The sequence below is a fragment of the Tamandua tetradactyla genome, chromosome 16, assembly GCF_023851605.1.
Source record: "Tamandua tetradactyla isolate mTamTet1 chromosome 16, mTamTet1.pri, whole genome shotgun sequence".
NCBI lineage: Eukaryota > Metazoa > Chordata > Mammalia > Pilosa > Myrmecophagidae > Tamandua > Tamandua tetradactyla.
This window is the reverse complement of record NC_135342.1, coordinates 37,396,318-37,412,851: the sequence shown is the minus strand read 5'-3', so window position 1 is coordinate 37,412,851 and position 16,534 is coordinate 37,396,318. Positions and strand designations below refer to the sequence as shown.

At 45.0% G+C, this 16,534-nt stretch overlaps 1 protein-coding gene across 1 annotated transcript; it reads left to right on the top strand.

Annotated features, from left to right (window-relative positions):
* Positions 1-5,431: 5,431 nt before the first annotated feature.
* On the top strand, positions 5,432-14,372 carry POP4 (POP4 ribonuclease P/MRP subunit). Its single transcript, XM_077132298.1, has 7 exons — positions 5,432-5,659; positions 7,596-7,648; positions 9,236-9,459; positions 10,842-10,919; positions 11,088-11,149; positions 12,662-12,763; positions 13,733-14,372. Exons 1-7 carry the CDS (start codon positions 5,566-5,568, stop codon positions 13,867-13,869), a joined length of 750 nt encoding a protein of 249 aa, XP_076988413.1. The 5' UTR covers positions 5,432-5,565; the 3' UTR covers positions 13,870-14,372.
* Positions 14,373-16,534: the final 2,162 nt, after the last annotated feature.

Here is a 16,534-nt window from a genome sequence, read left to right as displayed (position 1 = left end):
GCCTCATATTCATCCAAACACTCCATTCACAAAAACCCAAACCCAGCTTTCCTCAATGGATTCAGGCCAGATATAAAGTTCTGGAGGAACTGAAAGAATCTATTAAAATTGAATTTTATATATTTGAGATCAAGGTGGACGTGAAGAGTAACTTTCAGGGGTAGAAAGACTAGGGAAACTTGAATTTCAGGGACCGATATTTGGTCATACATGCTATATATATGCGCTAGCTGTTTGGAATTCCACATAGTTAGTCTTAAATTAACATTGATTATTTCAGTGACTCAAAACCTAGAACCTAGTGCTACTTCTTGATCAGAGTGGTCGACTTGGAGTTATCCGGTAAGCAGCAGTCCTTTGATTATGGAGTGAGTAGTGTTTATGCAGGAGGACACGATTAACCTGGCAGAAAGCGTCAATCCTATCACTGGCACCAGCTGCTTGGATCAGTGTAAAGACAAAACAGGGCCAGCCAGGGAAATTTGTGATCTTGAGCTTTGGGACCATTCCGTTTTTATGAGGATGCAGTTGATGGCTGGTATCTCCCAAACTGTACTGTCCATGCCAGGCCCCATTTTAACATATGCACCATCTCACTGGGTGCTCCAAGCCACCCTATGAAGCAGGTCCTGTGATCAACTCCATTTGATCACCACAAACATAAAGACACCGGGCCCCAGGCCTTCCCATTGTAGAGATGCAGCACCCTCTCAGTGCAGCAGGTGTGATCAGTTAGAGGAAATAGTGAAGAAAGAAAAAAACGTATTTTATTTATATTTATGTGCTCTAGTTTGCCAAAGCTGCCAGCATGCAATATACAAGAAATGGAATGGCTTTTAAAAAGGGGAATTTAACAAGTTGCTAGTTTACAGTTCTAAGGCCGAGAACATGTTCCAGTTAAAACAAGTCTATAGAAATGTCCAATCTAAGGTATCCAGGGTAAGACACCTGATTCAAGAAGGTCAATGAAGTTCAGGGTTTCTCTCTCAAGTGGAAAGGCACGTGGCAAACACGGTCAGGGTTTCTCTCTCATCTGGAAAGGCATATGGTAAACATGGTGTCATCTGCTAGCTTCCTCTCCAGCTTCCCAGGATACATTTTCCTTTTTCATCTCCAAAAGTCACTGACTGGTGGACTCTGCTTTGTGGTTCTGCAGCATTATGCTCTCTCAGAATCTCATGGCTTTCTCTCTTGTCATTCTCTAGCTTTTTCCCAAGTGCTTCTTCTTTTAAAGAATTCCAGTAAAACCAATCAAGACCCATCTGGAATGGGTGGAGACACATCTCCACCTAATCCACTCTAACACCCACTCTTAAATGAGTCACTTCTCCATGGAGATAATATAAAGCTTCCAACATACAGTACTGAATACAGATTAGAAGAAACCATTGCTCCCACAAAATGGGATTAGGATTAAAACATGGCTTTTCTAGGGTGCATAAACCTTTTCAAACCGGCACATTATGTATATAAATATATATGTACATATTATAGTTGGCCTTTTTAACTTAGAGGAGTATAACTTTCCTTAAAATGAAAGCCTAGAGCTGACACAGACAAAGACATCTGAAGATATATAAAGAAAAGGCCTCCAGGAAAGCTGTTTGAAACCAAAAGCCAAAGGACCAGCAGATGCCAGCCACATGCTTTCCCAGTGAACAGAGATGTTGCGGATGCCATCAGCCTTTCTTGGGTCAAAGTGGGTCTTAATCCTTTACTGGAGCCCTTTATAAGACAAAAGGCAGAAACACAGAAAGAGAGCTCAGAAACACCCCAGAAATGCTACGAGAGGACCCACAGACACTCAGAGAGAAAGCCACTGGAGTTCAAAGCTGAAAGTAACAGATGCTGACCACATGCCTTCCCATGTGACAAAGGAACCCCAGATGCCAGCAGTCTTTCCTTAGAGAAGTTTATCTTGAGGGCTTAATTCAGACATTTTCATGACCTTAGAACTGTAAATTTGTATATTAATAAATCCCCATTGTAAAAGCCAAAAAAAAAAAGTCCTTCCATGTTTTCATTGCAGATTTGTTAGCATTTCTTCAGGATCATTGCCTTTTCTTTCACTTAATAGAACAGCAAGATATGCTACCAGAAACATTTCTCTTTACTCCAAAACTGGAGGAAAGGAAGTGCAGAAAGAATACTTTTCCACTTTATTATCAGAGGCTTTTGAATAAATGGTTTCTGTACATTTCACTTGCTTATTTACCAGGGGTTCTAGTTTTCGTAGACTTGCAGTTCTTTAATAATTAAGGCTGAGCCATTCTGAGCTTATATATATGAACATTTTCTTGAATACTGACCAAGTGTTCACAACTGCCCATTCTTACCCTCTGCTCTGTCTTAATCATACTCTAGTCAGGTTTTTCTCCTCTCCACAGGCCCCTGAACTTTGTCCCCAAGCCTGGCCAAATACTAAAATGCTTGAACATGCCCCCCATATCTTCTTATCCCAAGAAGATAAGACCACTAGGAAACACATTCCTTACTACCCCTCCTTTGCTCAATTTCTCCTTATGTTCTTCTTACACCCCTCTATAAAAGAAAAGCCTTGTTCTGTCTAACTTTGAGATATTTGCTGCTCCTGAGTCCCTCTTGCAGAGGTCTTTCTGAATTAAGTCTCTATGTCAGTACTCAACATAAAGGGCCTAGATATTTTAAACACAGCAATCAAAAGAAACCTGCACACAAACAGCAAGATGTTAACTGTAGAATCTAAAGAATGAGTATATGAGAGCCACCCATTGAATTCTTTCAATTTTTCTGTAAATATTTGAAAATTTTCACTAAAAATTGCCAGAGGGAAACAAAGAACACCTCCAATGATGGCATCACACTTTGGCTTTCTATGGAACTTGCACCAAGTCACTACTGGGAAAACACACATGAATCTATGTTTGAAAGGGAACTGTAAATAAGTTTATCATTTACAGCTAAAAAACATGTTTTAAGAAAATTTTTTCACTGAGTAAAATTTAGAAAGTAAAAAAAGAAAAAGGAAGCTTTCAAAAACTCATTTACTCAGCTATAAAAAGTTTCAACATTTTGGTAAATATCTTTCTAGTCCTTTTTTGTGAGTATGTTTGGTTGTATTGATAAACGTTTTCTAACCTTTTAAAAAATTGTATGTAACTTAATGCTGCATGGTATTCCACTACAATAAATTTACCATATTACGTGTAGTAGGTTGAATTATATACCCCAAACAAAAAGCAAAACATGTCCTTAGTCTGAATCCATTCCTGCAGCTGTGAACTCATTGTAAACAAGATTTGTTGAAGATCTTATTTTTAGTTAAGGTATGGCCCAACAAAATGACGTTGGGCCTTAGTCCTGTTATCGGAGGCTTTAGAAGAGAAAGCCATGTAGAGAAGCTGGAAGTCAACAGAACCCAGACAAGAAAAGAGAGGACATGTCCCTGTGACAGGAAAGCCAAAGAACCCAAGGACTGACAGAGAGTCAGAACACTACCAATCCCTGGAGGAAGCAAGTTTTCTAGCCTCTGAAACTGTGAGTCAATAAATTCCTATTGCTAAGCCAACCAACTGTGTGATATTTATCATAGCAGCCAGGAAACTAAAACACTGTTTCCCAAACATAATTAGCCAAGGAACGCTTTTTAAAAATACAGATTCTTGGGACCCACCTACTCAACAAGGATCTCCACGGAGATCCAAAGGATTTGAATTTTTTTTAACGTTTCCCTTGTGATTGTTAAGACAGTCATTTAATTACCCTACCTAATTAATCACCACGTACTTCATTTACTTACTCTACTATTGTTAGGTACCACTATTTCCAAATTTTTTACTATTATGGACAGCAATCACAAACATCCTTACAGGTATCTTATCTCTCTGCATACATACACAATTATTTCCTGAGGATAATAAAGTGCTTTGTTTGCTTTTTTTAAAAGACTTTAATGACCAAGGTAACATGGAATAACTGCAGCTCCAACTATCCCAACAGAATCAGGCAAAAATCCTCAAAAAGACCACCAATCTTTCAAGGCTGCCTTAGTTTCTGGGGAGTTAGCGCTTAACAACCATGGAAAAGAAACTCTTAAAGACACAGGCCTGCCTTCATAACCACCTGCTCAAAAGGTCCCCTTTGAGTTGAAATCACCTCTTACATCTTCTGCTGTTTCACTACTATTTTAAAGTTCACATCTGTCCATCCTTGTTATCAATCCCCAAAAGTACTGCTTCTCAAATCAGTCTTACCTGCTCCTAACTATTCTCAGGCATCTGCAAGCACAACAAATTTTTGTTCAAATGTTGTGCTCCATCTACTTATAAGGCATATACTTTCAGGCTCATCTGATGAGCCACCTTACTACCACTCAATTTCAGGTTCTGCATTCTAATGTTAAAGATCGAAATGGCACGAGGTAAACAACCCAAGAAACTTTGAAGGCAAAGTTTCTCAAACTAGGGTCCATGGATACCCTCTCAGAGTTTCTTGAGAATTTTTTTCCTTTAAAAAGAGTTGAGGCGGGCCGCGGTGGCTCAGCGGGCAAAGTGCTTGCCTGCTATGCCGGAGGACCTCGGTTCCATTCCCGGCCCCAGCCCATGTAACAAATACGGAGAAACAGAATACAATAAAACAAGAAAATGTTTCCCTTTCTAAAAAAAAAAAAAAAAAAAAAAAAGAGTTGATACAATACTCAAAGTTGGGATCCACTGACTTAAGAAGAAAGGGACCTCTTTGTCGCTCTTCTCTCGTGCATAGCACCCAGGCCAGGTCCAGCACTCAGTAGAAATTAAGACTGCACTTCCGGTCAGTACTGGGTCACTTCTTAGAGGTCGGTGCCAGGCCTTCCTGCCACACTTGGCCCCTAGAGCAACGAGAATCAATTCTTTGACTTTCACGTCATTAACAGAAAAAACTATTCTGCGACTCAAGAAAGTTTTCAGAAACCATCAAGACCGATCCCACTCGCAGTACAGATGGGAAAAGTCAGGAGGAGACGCAAAGTGCTTAAGGGCAAGGTCAGACAGTTAGCAGTAGAGTCAGAACTAGAACCTAAGCTTTCCATCCCAAGTTCATCATCTCTGCCGCACAGCGGAAGTTACCCCGGCTGATCAGTAGCGAATACCGCACAGGGAGCCCGAGGGCCTCATACCCACATCCCCATCCTCATCCCCTTCCCATTTCCGCCTTCTCCCCGACCCCAGCCTCTCTCATGCCCTCTCCAGATCTGTTCGCCTCACTCTACCCCAGGCCTTCACAAGCACTCCACCTGCCCTTAATCCTAAACCTCCTGCCCCTGGCCTTCCCCGGCCTGCAAAAGCCGAGGGCTACGAACGCCCTACGAGTCAGAGCTCACACAAAGCGCCCGCAACAAGTACCGAGCCTCTCGCGCGAGTGAGGAGTCAGCCCCGAGGCGCATGCGCCTCCCTGGGTCGACGCGCGACGCTGCCGTCACGCGCGGCGCCACATAGGCGCTCGGAGCGCCGCGGAAGCCTGCTGCGGCGGTGTCAGTCTGTCCGTAACGCGTGCCGCGCAGCCTCGGTGGGACGAACCCTTCCTAAGGAGAGAGCCTCAGGGAGGCCGATGGCTGCTGAAGAAAGTGAAAAGAAGATAAAGAGTGAGCGACCCCCGAAGGGGACGTCATTAGAGCGCACCGGAAGCGGTCCGAGAATGAAGAGTAAGCGGAGTTGGGGACAGCAACATTGGAGAGGGGTGGGGGGATATCAGGGGTCGAGGACTTGGTTCTGGTGGGTGAAATGGGTCCAGCCTCCTTGTTGCCGCGGAATCCGAAAGGAATTGCCACGGGAACAGATCCACGTCGCATCAAAAGAAACTGAGGCTCAGAGTGCAGACTGGCCTGGTTCAGTCTCTGGGCTAGGAATGTATGTCTGGGCTGGGGGCTCTTTCTTCCAGAGGGCTGCCCAGGGCTGTGAGGTGCGGGAGGAGGGTCCAAGGCTGTGCCCCGACCTGGGTGGCGGAGATCAAGGCCCTGACCCCCCTGCAGCCCTGTTTTCCCTTCTGTAGGGTACTGATGAGGGACCCTGCTCAGCCTCTGTTCTGTCTGTGAACGACCCTTACCTGGTGTAAAGCGCTAGGATATTGTAATATCCCTAATCCAAGGCTTTGGGAGGCCACTAGATAAGGGGTGTGCCGAGGAGGGGAGCAGGTACCCTGAAGAGTTAGAGGCAGGGAGTGTAAACACTGTTAAGACTGAGTTTAGAATCAGGATTTTGAGTTACAACTTTGCCACATCCTACCTATGTGGTCAAGTGTCTCAGTTTTCTGAACTTCAGATTTCTCATGTGCATAATAGAAATAACAACTGCTTTAAAAGATTGTTTTGAAAATGTGATAAGACGTGTGTAGCTTTTAATCTAATGCCTGGCAAGGAGTGAGTGGTCAATACAGTTAGGTGTGTATTATTTCAGAAAAGCGTTCCAAGTCGTCACCTGCTACAGGTGCCTTGCACTATGTACCTCTGACAGGTGAAGCAAAGCGGTTATTCCTGGAGTTCCAGACCCTGCAAGTTGCTCTCTATGAACAGCATATAACCCCCATTTTCTATTTGAGGGAGAACTAGATCCCATATATGAACCTGTAACTGCCTTGGTTTGTTTGGACTCAGGGAAGCACTAGGCATGTACTGGAATGTACAGAAAAGCATGAGGGAACTTGGAATTTATAGAGTAAATAATGTGAACCACATTTTCTAGTTATTTGGCCCCTAATCCAGGCCTTTCTTATTATATTGGCATTCAGACGCTCCACCTAACCCCACAGTTTCCTATTTCGGACAAAATTAAATAAGGAACAGGAATATGGAAATTTTAGAGGTTGAAATTATGTTGATCAATATATATTTTGAGTTTGAACAAAGACCTAGAACTACTGTATTCCATCAGTTTTAGAACACCATCAGTTATGATTCTAAGGGAAACAGAACCAATAGGATATATGTATTAAGCAATTTATTTTAAGAAATTGCCTCAAGGATTGTAGGGGCTAGCAAATTTGAAATCTGTAGGGCAGGCTAGCAGGACGGAAATTCAGGCAGGAGTTGATGTTTCAGTCTTGAAGCAAAATTTCTTCCAATTTTAAAAGATGTTAAAATATGAAAAAAAATTTTCTTAAAGTCTTACAAACAACAAAAGTGATTTTCCGACAATCTGCATCCTGGATAGCAATGTCACAACTTTTAAATGAGTTGCTTCATTAGGCTTATTGAGCAACTACTCACATTTCTAACCTGTGGTATTTTAAACTACCACAACGTAAAATGTGGTCTGCTGACCTGCAGTAGTATCTGGGAACTTGCTAGAAATGCATAATCTGGAGGTTGGATCCAAGACTCTGCATTTTAATAACATCCCCAGAGATTCCTACACACACTGAAGTGCTAATCAAACCCCATCCTTGGAACCTGTAGGATGAACATGTGTGGAGGGCAGGGTAGGAGGCATCCAGGAAAGCTCTGATGCTCTGCTCTTCCTTACCACCCCTCCTTCTCCCTATCTGAAGAAGCTTAGGTATTCACATAGTTTAAAAAGTCTTGGGTCTTATGGCCACACCCAACGGAAATTGACCGTTTCATGTTTATTTTTTTAATCCTCCAGATGCAATCTATCATGCCTTTACTCAGAAGGAGGCAGAAGAGTTCGATGTTCAGGTTTGTGCTTGTCAGAAGGTCAGGGACCAAAACTGGTTGGTATACCAGAATTGACTCAGTGGTGATGTTCTTTCCTCTGTTCTGCTCATCTATTCGATAGATATGTTGGGCTTAATCAGAATCTATTTTTCCGATCATCTATTTCCATATGCTGGCTTTCTTTCCTGTTATGCCAAAATAAAGTTTAGTTAACTAAGGTACCTTGATCTTCTGTCATCTCCCACTGTGGGGACATGGGCCGTGCCCACCAGAAACTTGTCCTGGTATGCACCATTGTTTGACCTTGACAGTGTGCCCCTGTCACTCCTGATGAGGGAAGGCAAATCACATTTCCTAAGTGGAATTTATAGATTATATCTGGATACTTCCGACATGCTTTGTCAGTTTGTCAAAAGCTCTACTTGTGGCTCATAATGAGGAAGTTACCTTAGGGTCAAGATTTTGAAAGACCAATATACCTTTTTTTGGCTTTCCCATGAAAGAGGGGCCACTGAGATATTCAAAAGAATCAAATAAGTGTCCTCTTATAGTAATGATAACAATGATAATGAATTTACTTTTAGTTAGCATCTAAAGAAACAAATCTGAGGCAGACATAGTTTGTTTTGTCCTCACTATACACTACCTCGTGGATTTTGTGTATTACGTCTTTTCATCCCCTCTTTCCCCATGAAGGGAGGGCTTACTATTACTATTGACAAATTAGCCTCAAGTTGTTTATAGCCTGGTTAGTGCAAAACAAAAGTACCAGGAAACAGTAGGATCTTGGTAGCAAGTGCTCCATGGGGCTGTGGCAGACAAGGGCAGAGGTACCCACTAAATAATGAGAAATTGGTGGAAGTCCAACTGGAGAGGGCATGATGTTGGGTTTTTTCCAAGAGTTACACCCAATATGAGAGTTGTTTTGCCCAGAAGTCCTTTTAGGAGCATTGCACTTGTCTCTGTGTTGGAGAGAGTTAGTCCATGGGCCTGAGGTGCACTTGACAGTTCTTTCCCCATTGATGCTGTAACACATGACTTGGAGAGTATCCACACTGTGTCCACAGTGGTAGAGACCCAAGTAAAGAAGAATTGTGATGTGGGCACATATCAAAATCCCAATTTCTGAAGCGTGGTCCACCCTGGAACACCTAGTTTTGCTGTTTTTCCTTGCATTAAGATCATTTTCCTTGAGGCCATACCTTTGATATACTCTGAGCTCACCTTCATCTGGTCACGACTGATGAAATATAGTTGTCATACATTTCTCTTACTTTCCTCCCTGCCAAGGAAAAGAGGAGTCTTTTTCAAAAATGTAAAGTTTTTACATCCTCAGCGAATAACCTCAGAGATGCAGGTTAGGGAATTGGAGTTTGATGTGGCTGTTTCCTGGGATAAACACATTCTTAATTTGGCATTTCCATGTTCCTTTCACGTTAAAATTGGGGAAGCAAACACCAGGCAGATGAAAGGCTGTGGGAGCCGTGGTGGTCGTAGATGGGTCAGTGAAGGCAGTCACATCTGCTGTTCCAGCAGTTCCTGAGTGCTTGGGGTGCTGCGCTGCCCAGACTACCTCCGTGAGCACCATGCCCCCTCATCCCCATGTAGCATCCAGGAGTTCAGCGGGCCGAGGCCTTCGTCAAGGCCTTCCTGAAGCGCAGCATGCCCCACCTGAGTCAGGAAGCCCTCAAGGACCAGCTGCAACGCAAGGCCGTCGTTCTAGAGTACTTTACTCGCCGGAAGCGAAAGGAGAAGAAAAAGAAATCCAAAGGCCTCTCTGCCCGGCAGAGGAGGGAGCTGCGGCTCTTTGACATTAAGCCAGAGCAGCAAAGGTAAACCAAGACTTTTCTGTGCCTTTCTGCCCACAGTGGCATCATCTTTCTCCCCTGAGTGTGAACTTTGGAAGCCCAGTGGCAGAATAGGCAAAGCCTGTTCCACTTAAGCTAAGGGAGCCTCTCCCTCTTTTGCCACAAGGGGGCAGCCTTCCTTTACTGATTGGTACTGTTTTTGCGTTTGGCTTTTAATAGCAAGGCCTGGTGAAACTGAAGACTTGTTTGACTTGTGTCCTAGCCCTAACTAATAAGACCGGTGTCATAAGTGAAGCTGTTGCCCATGACAACCGGCTGTTTGTCTCTCAGCTTTCTTAGACAGAAAAGAGGATCTCATATACTATATATGTATATATAGCTTTGTGGTTTTTAATAGCACCAGACAGAATCACCCACCAGGGTTTTATTGCCAAAGATGCTGCCTACATGGTTCGGAAGTTTCTGAAAAGCACACATAAGTCTGTGGGAGGACATGTTCCTCCCTCTGGCTGACACCCATCCCTCCTTGGCCACAGTTCTGAGTTTGCCTTCTTAGGACTATATGTAGGCTTCTGCTTAGAGATCTATAGCCACCTAGCCTCCCACATTCCAGAAGGCAGTGAAAGTGTGGCACTTTTTCCCTGGCCCTTTAAGGTACCAGTTGGGTTTTGAGTGTTACTACATGTCCTAGGTTTGCCGTACTGCTAGCCTTATAAGTAGACCTCCCTTTAGGTTTGAGTTTGTGGTTTTCATTTCTCTAACTGATGGCCTCATATAAATGGATCCCTAAGAGATACCAGGGCAAGTGATAGTGGCCCCCTCCTCTCCCTTTCCCACCACTGGCTCACTCACCTTCCAGGCAGACTCGTTACCTGACATAGGAACCTGCGTGATAATCGGCAGCTCCTGTTTATCTGGCACTTACTAAAAGTTCAGCTTCATATAACAGAAAAGCCCAAAGTAGTGATGGTTTAGACAAGGTTAAAGTATATTTCTCTCTCATGAAAAGAAGTCCAAATAACCACCATCCTGGGTGGTGTGGCAGGCAGTTCCACAGCCATCAGAGAGTCAGGCAGCAGAGACTTCCTGCTCTGCCATCTTTAGATGTTGCCTCCTGCTCTGAGGTATCTGCTTGAGTTCCTGCTGTCAGGGCTGCATCCAGCCAACAGGCAGGATAAAGGGCAAAGAAGGGTGCTGTCAAGGAGGAAACAAGTTTGAGGGGTGAAGGTACCTGACTTCAGTCAGGTCATGAGCCGTAGTACGAGGGTGTGCACCCAGTTCCCAGCAGTTCCCAGGATGGGTTTTTGGCACTGCACCAAGCCCTGTGCTTTTGAGAAACCCAGCCCTCTGGACATCCGTACCCAAACTCAAGTTGCCTAATGTTTTTACCTGGTTCTTTTTCACAGATACAGTCTTTTTCTCCCACTACACGAACTTTGGAAACAATACATCCGGGACTTGTGCAATGGTCTCAAGCCAGACACGTGAGTTGAATTTCTTAAGCTTTGTCCTTTGGGGTCAAGCTCAAGTCCACAGTCACTGTAAATGCAGCCTTTGGAGCCAACTGCGTGCATTGCCTGACTGCAGCAGTTTGTTAGACCTGTTCACTTCTTTATTATGGCATAAATAAAGGGACTCTGTTTGTCTTATAGGCAACCACAAATGATTCAGGCTAAGCTGTTAAAGGCAGATCTTCATGGTGCTGTGATTTCAGGTAACTTCCCTCTAAGAATACCTGGTCACCCCAGTGTTCAAGTATTATACAAATGGCAGTGTTGCGCTTGTGTTCCAGAATTAGACATGTTCTAGATAGGAGTCAGAGTCAAGATTCTTTATAATGCCTTCAGAGTCTCCATATCACTAGACACTGATTCCAGCTGTCTTTAGGCAGTCCAGAACACTTGGTCGTATCCGAAAGGGCCCGGTGGCTACCAGTACTTGCCCATCATCTGGAATTTTGAACACAGAGTCCCTCTCATCCAGTCCTGTGGTTTCAAACCTCAGTTTTGAAACTTTCTCCTGAACTCCAGACTCATATGTCCGCCTGTTGCCTTGCCATCACCCCTGGATGTCCCATAGGCCACTCACACAAAACTTTTGGTCTCCCCCCAAAATCAACCCCTCCCCAAGTCTTCCCCATCTCAGTTAATGGTGCCAGTTAATGTTTACTCTAGCTGTTCAGTCCAAATAATTATGAGGCATCCGTGTTTCTTTCTTAACCCACACCTCTGTCCATCAGCATGTCCTGGCCCCCAAATATAAGCTGCTGTTCCTTCCCACACCATGCAACCAGAATCAAACCAGATCGCATCTCTTTCCAGCTTAAAATCTTCTGGCAACTTCCATCATATTAAATTCTGCCTCCTTGCTGTGGTCTGCCAGGTCTCACCAACTTCACTGGGTACCAGGTCTAAGCACACTGGCCATCTTTCTGCTTCTCCCACACCAGACTTGGCCTGCCTCAGGGCCTTAGCATTTGCTTGTTCTCTCTGCCAAGAGATTTCTTCTCTTCCGTGTTCAAGAACTGACTCTTCCCTGCTCAGATGTCACTTCCCCGAGGGTCAGCCATAGCTTAAGCCGACCCCCACCCTCTTTACAATGCTTAGTCCCCCTAGCACCTGCACTAAGAGAATTGTCTGTTGTTTGGCACACATTGTGCCTCACTGCTATGTCCCTGCACCCAGGCAAAGCTGGGCAGGTGGTCGATGCTCAGCGATATCTGTTGAATGCAATGACACAGGTTGGGAAAAGTGAGGCTCTGTAGCTTGCTCAGTCACTGGCTGCCAGGCAACTGTGTGGCAGATCTCCCATTCCAGCCAGGGTATCATGGGAAGCACAGGATGGATGGATATTAATTCAGATACTGCAGGTGAGACTTGGCCCCATCAGAGCACTGAGTCTGTGGGCCTTGTGTTGCTGGCATATACCTGACCTCCTACTTCAGAGTCCTACCCAGCCCTCTGGCTGCAGGCACTCTAAAAGGCACATTGTAAGAGGCAGCCCAGAGGCTGCGGAGGCCACATTGCTAGGGGTTGGGGACCGGAAGTCATCCAGCTCGGTCACTGTGCTGCAATGGGGCCTCCAACTCCTCCCTATCTCCCAGTGCTCCCTTTCTTCTTTACTAACTCAGAGATGGATCAGAGCCACTGGCTACATAGGCATGGCTGGCTGTGGTTCTCTGAAGACCACAAAGGCAAGAGCCTTGAACTGCCCTTTTCCTTTGCAGTTGCAAAATCCAAATGCCCCTCTTATGTGGGTGTTACGGGGATCCTTCTACAGGAAACCAAGCACGTTTTCAAAATTATCACCAAAGAAGACCGCCTAAAAGGTAAGTAATCACATCTTTGAGGATGCTGTGGAGTGTGGTCTCTGCAACTGCTCTGTCAATCCCATCCATATGGCCCCAAGAAGCTCAGTTTGCAAATACTCCTACCCACTGGAACCTACTGCTCCAGCCTTCAGTACTTTCAGAGACCACCCCTGCCCCCATCTCAATCCCCATGACTCTCCCTGAAGGTGTTTTTTGAGCATAGCCACTGCCCCAGCTAACAACTAAGGGCAGGGCTGCCAACTGAGCTGCTTAACTGCTTCAAGAGACCTAGGTCTGTCTGTGTTCCAAGTTTGGAACCATCCACCTGCTGAAAGGCTGCGGCCACCCAGAGGGATATCATTAAACAGATAATACTGGGAGGAAACGAAAGTAGCAGTAGCGTCTGTGGCTGGAAGTGTGTGAGCCCCGCCCTGAATGGTAACACTCGGGGTTCCAAAGAGGGGAGCGCAGCTCTGCTCCCACACAGCAGTGCTCTGGCAGAGGAGCCCGATCCCCTCCTGCAGAGGTTTCCATGTTCCCACCCTGCCCACAAACCCAAAGACTTTAAAACAAAATTGTTGGGATTTTCTCTCGCTTTAGTTTTTGAGGTTGATTTTCCTTCTGTTTTCCTGTATATTCTGTTCTCATTTAAACCTCAGAGTTGATATACAAGTTTCCCCACTGAGTATAAAGCCAAGAGTGCATCTGAACATTATGTGGGAAAACCTTATAATGGAAGTTTTTCAAGGATGTTCCGTAAGTTCATAGGCTTTGACCCTAAGAACTAGACGTCAAGTTATATCTAAAATGTGAATGAAGTGGCCTTATGGCAAATAACCACCTATTATTCTAGTGCCACTGCCTTTGTCAATTTCCTCTTAGCTCATTTTTTATTTTTTAATACAAGCATTTTAAAAATAACATTTTGCATTAAAGTGAACTTACTCCCAGGATTTTTTCCTTACTTTTTTTTTTCTTCTTTTTCAGTTATCCCCAAGCTAAACTGTGTATTTACTGTGGAAATAGATGACTTTATTTCCTATATTTATGGGAGCAAATTCCAGCTTCGGTCCAGTGAGCGGTCTGCAAAGAAGTTCAAAGCAAAGGGAACCATCGACTTGTGAACTCTCTGCTGCCTAAGGTTGTTCTCTGTAACAGCAAAAAATTGTAAACACCCTAAATTCCCACCTTTCAGGAAAGAAATGACTAAACCAGTTCTGGTTATGAATCACCCCAGCCAGGAAAATCCTCAGTGAGGACATTTAATCAGATGCGAGGATGTTGATGGTAGTGTAATGAAGGAAGGTTTCAAGGAACAGAAGTGACTTTGGGTTTGTCTTTGTTTTAAAGTCACAAAGAGAGAAAATACATCAGTGTCTATGGAATGATGAGATTATTCGATTTTTATTTCTTTTTCATACATGTCTGTATTGTCTGAATATCTTACGATGAATCAATTGTTTATTTAATAATAATTATGTATATATTTATATTTGAAACAAAGTCCAAATAAAGGAAATATTCCTGCAGTTCAGCCAAGTTGGATGAGAAGGGGAACCCTAAAGTCACACCTAGATTGTTTTGTTTTGTTACTTCTGTTCTATAAAAACCTGTCCCAGGCACAGCATTTCAATGGTGCAGTGCATTTTTGACACATTATTTTAAATCATGCCTACTATCTAACTTTTTGACTTAAGGTTTACTTTCCTTTATCAGAAGAGTGGAAGGGGGGTGAATGGCAAGGTTACTGAGTGACTTAGGGCCCGTTCGCTCCAGGAACTGGGCTGGGCAGACCACAGAGACCCACTGTCAGTTCTAGTTGTGCTTATTAGTGGCTGTTCTAGCACAGATAGTACAGACCTGCATCTGCATTCTCATTCCTGAGCCTGTTGGGCTCCAGTGGCAGGCAGGATAAAAAGGAAAGTAAAGTGTTCCAACTCTTTCCAGGGCCTACCCATCAGGTGTACCCAAGTCCCTGGTAATGGCACTTTACATCGGAGATATATTTTTGCTGCTGAAAAGCTTGTCTTTTCAACCTGTGTCTGTAAAATCAGAGGAGGGGCCCTTCTCTGATGAGACCGAGGGCCAGAGTGAGATGGGGTGGGGGCAGGCCTGCTATTAGAAAAGCCACCTGGATCAGAAACATGCTGAGCAGGGCCTACTGCCCCGAAAGCAAGTGTTCACTGTTCAGCAAATCAAAGACAGAAGCCCTCCTTGTGACAAACAGCAAATCTGTGGGCTTTTTCTTTCACTGTGCCTGAGGCTTTGCTTTCTCAATGTATCCCACTCAGATTCCTCTGAAAAAGAAATACAGTGTACGAAGGGAATTGTAAACAATGCCTTTCTTTATGTCAGGAGAGCTGAAAGGACTAGCATGGTGCCACCACCCCTGCCAAGGGCTCAGCCTGCAGCAGAGTCTCCCAGGACCTGGGGCCTAGCAGCTCAAACCTGCTTCCATCTGCGTGGTGGACTTTGCTCAGCAGGGAGGCTCTCCCAGGCTCAGCACCCGGCCACCACTGCCTGTGGTGCACAACACACAGAGGCTCTGGGGCCAGGAAGACAGGGCCCAGTCCCAGCTCCACCCACTATGGGTAACCTTGGCCTGACAGCTTAACCGCTGTCTTGTCACTGTCCCCCATTTTGCCACAAGGATGCTCAGACTCAAAGTACTCTGAGAGGGGTTGACCTAGGGCTAGAACCAGATAGTACAGCTCCAGAGCCCATGCTTTCCACCACCATGTTCCCACAGGGACGGCACACCAATGAGGGAGATACTGTTCTAAAGAGTGGGCTCTGGTCCCTTTATTACCCAGCTTCCTACTAGGAGGTCTCCGTCTTCTGCAGAGTAAAATGCTTTCTGCTCTTCCAGTCGTCTGAACATGCCACATTTGTAATGACATAGGTGCTATAGCTTCCTAAACCACACTGTTCTTACCCACCCTTCTCAACATAAAAGGTGGCCAGTGTTGTGTAAATACATAGTTGCTTTCCCGAAAAATTGTTGGTACCACTTGCCATGTGAAATCTGTTTTTCATTTGGTTCAGTCTCGAATTTCTGCATGTTGCTATTGCATTTGTGGACTTCTCTCCCTAAGGAGACCGCAGGAACACTTAACCTACCACCAAATTGCTGCTTGGCACCCTGCTTCTAGAAGGGGCCGTCCCTGTGGCCCTTCCCCAAAGACCATACCCTCCTCCTAGGCAGAGGAACAGGAACAGGAGGGGCCAGCAGGTAAAGCCCTAACTTCCACTGAGTGTTCCTGATGAAGCTGGATTAACTGCTGCACTGAGCAAGGCCTGAGGCCGGAGGGAAATGGGTCAGGGCTGACCATGGCCCTGTGGGCTGCAACGTGTAACTTTTTTGGAGGGAGGGGGGAGGGGCCGTGTGCTTTGCAGTGTAACTCCTCCCATCCATACTTCCTGGGGATCAGGGCCCTTGGACATGTAGGTACATGAGCAATATGGCTATGTACCTGTGTACCAGAGAAGGTGAGAGAGAGGCCCATATAAATGAGGCATAAGGAGAGGCAAGTGGTTGAGGATGCAGGAACTTGCAGGGCCAAAAGCTGTCAGCCAAGGGGTCTTCCATAGTTCCCCAGGGGCAGCTGGTGTATAGGAGATGGCCACCCTGCAAGGCCCATATAGGACAGAGCCTTTCTAGGGAAGAACAAAGGACAAAGCACCTACAGGAGAAATGAAAGGAAACAGCACAGCCTCTCATGGGTCATCGCCAAGAAACTGCCCTCAACCAGACAGAGCAGTTGTGCCCCCCAGGACCCAGTATCCAGC

What these genes read in the sequence shown, in the direction of transcription:
- POP4 (XM_077132298.1), top strand. Translation starts at nt 5,566, where the DNA reads ATGGCTGCTGAAGAAAGTGAAAAGAAGATAAAGAGTGAGCGACCCCCG. An exon ending in CAGAAGAGTTCGATGTTCAG is followed by an intron (nt 7,649 to 9,235) that starts GTTTGTGCTTGT and finishes ATCCCCATGTAG; the next exon opens with CATCCAGGAGTTCAGCGGGC. An exon ending in CAAAGAAGACCGCCTAAAAG is followed by an intron (nt 12,764 to 13,732) that starts GTAAGTAATCAC and finishes CTTCTTTTTCAG; the next exon opens with TTATCCCCAAGCTAAACTGT.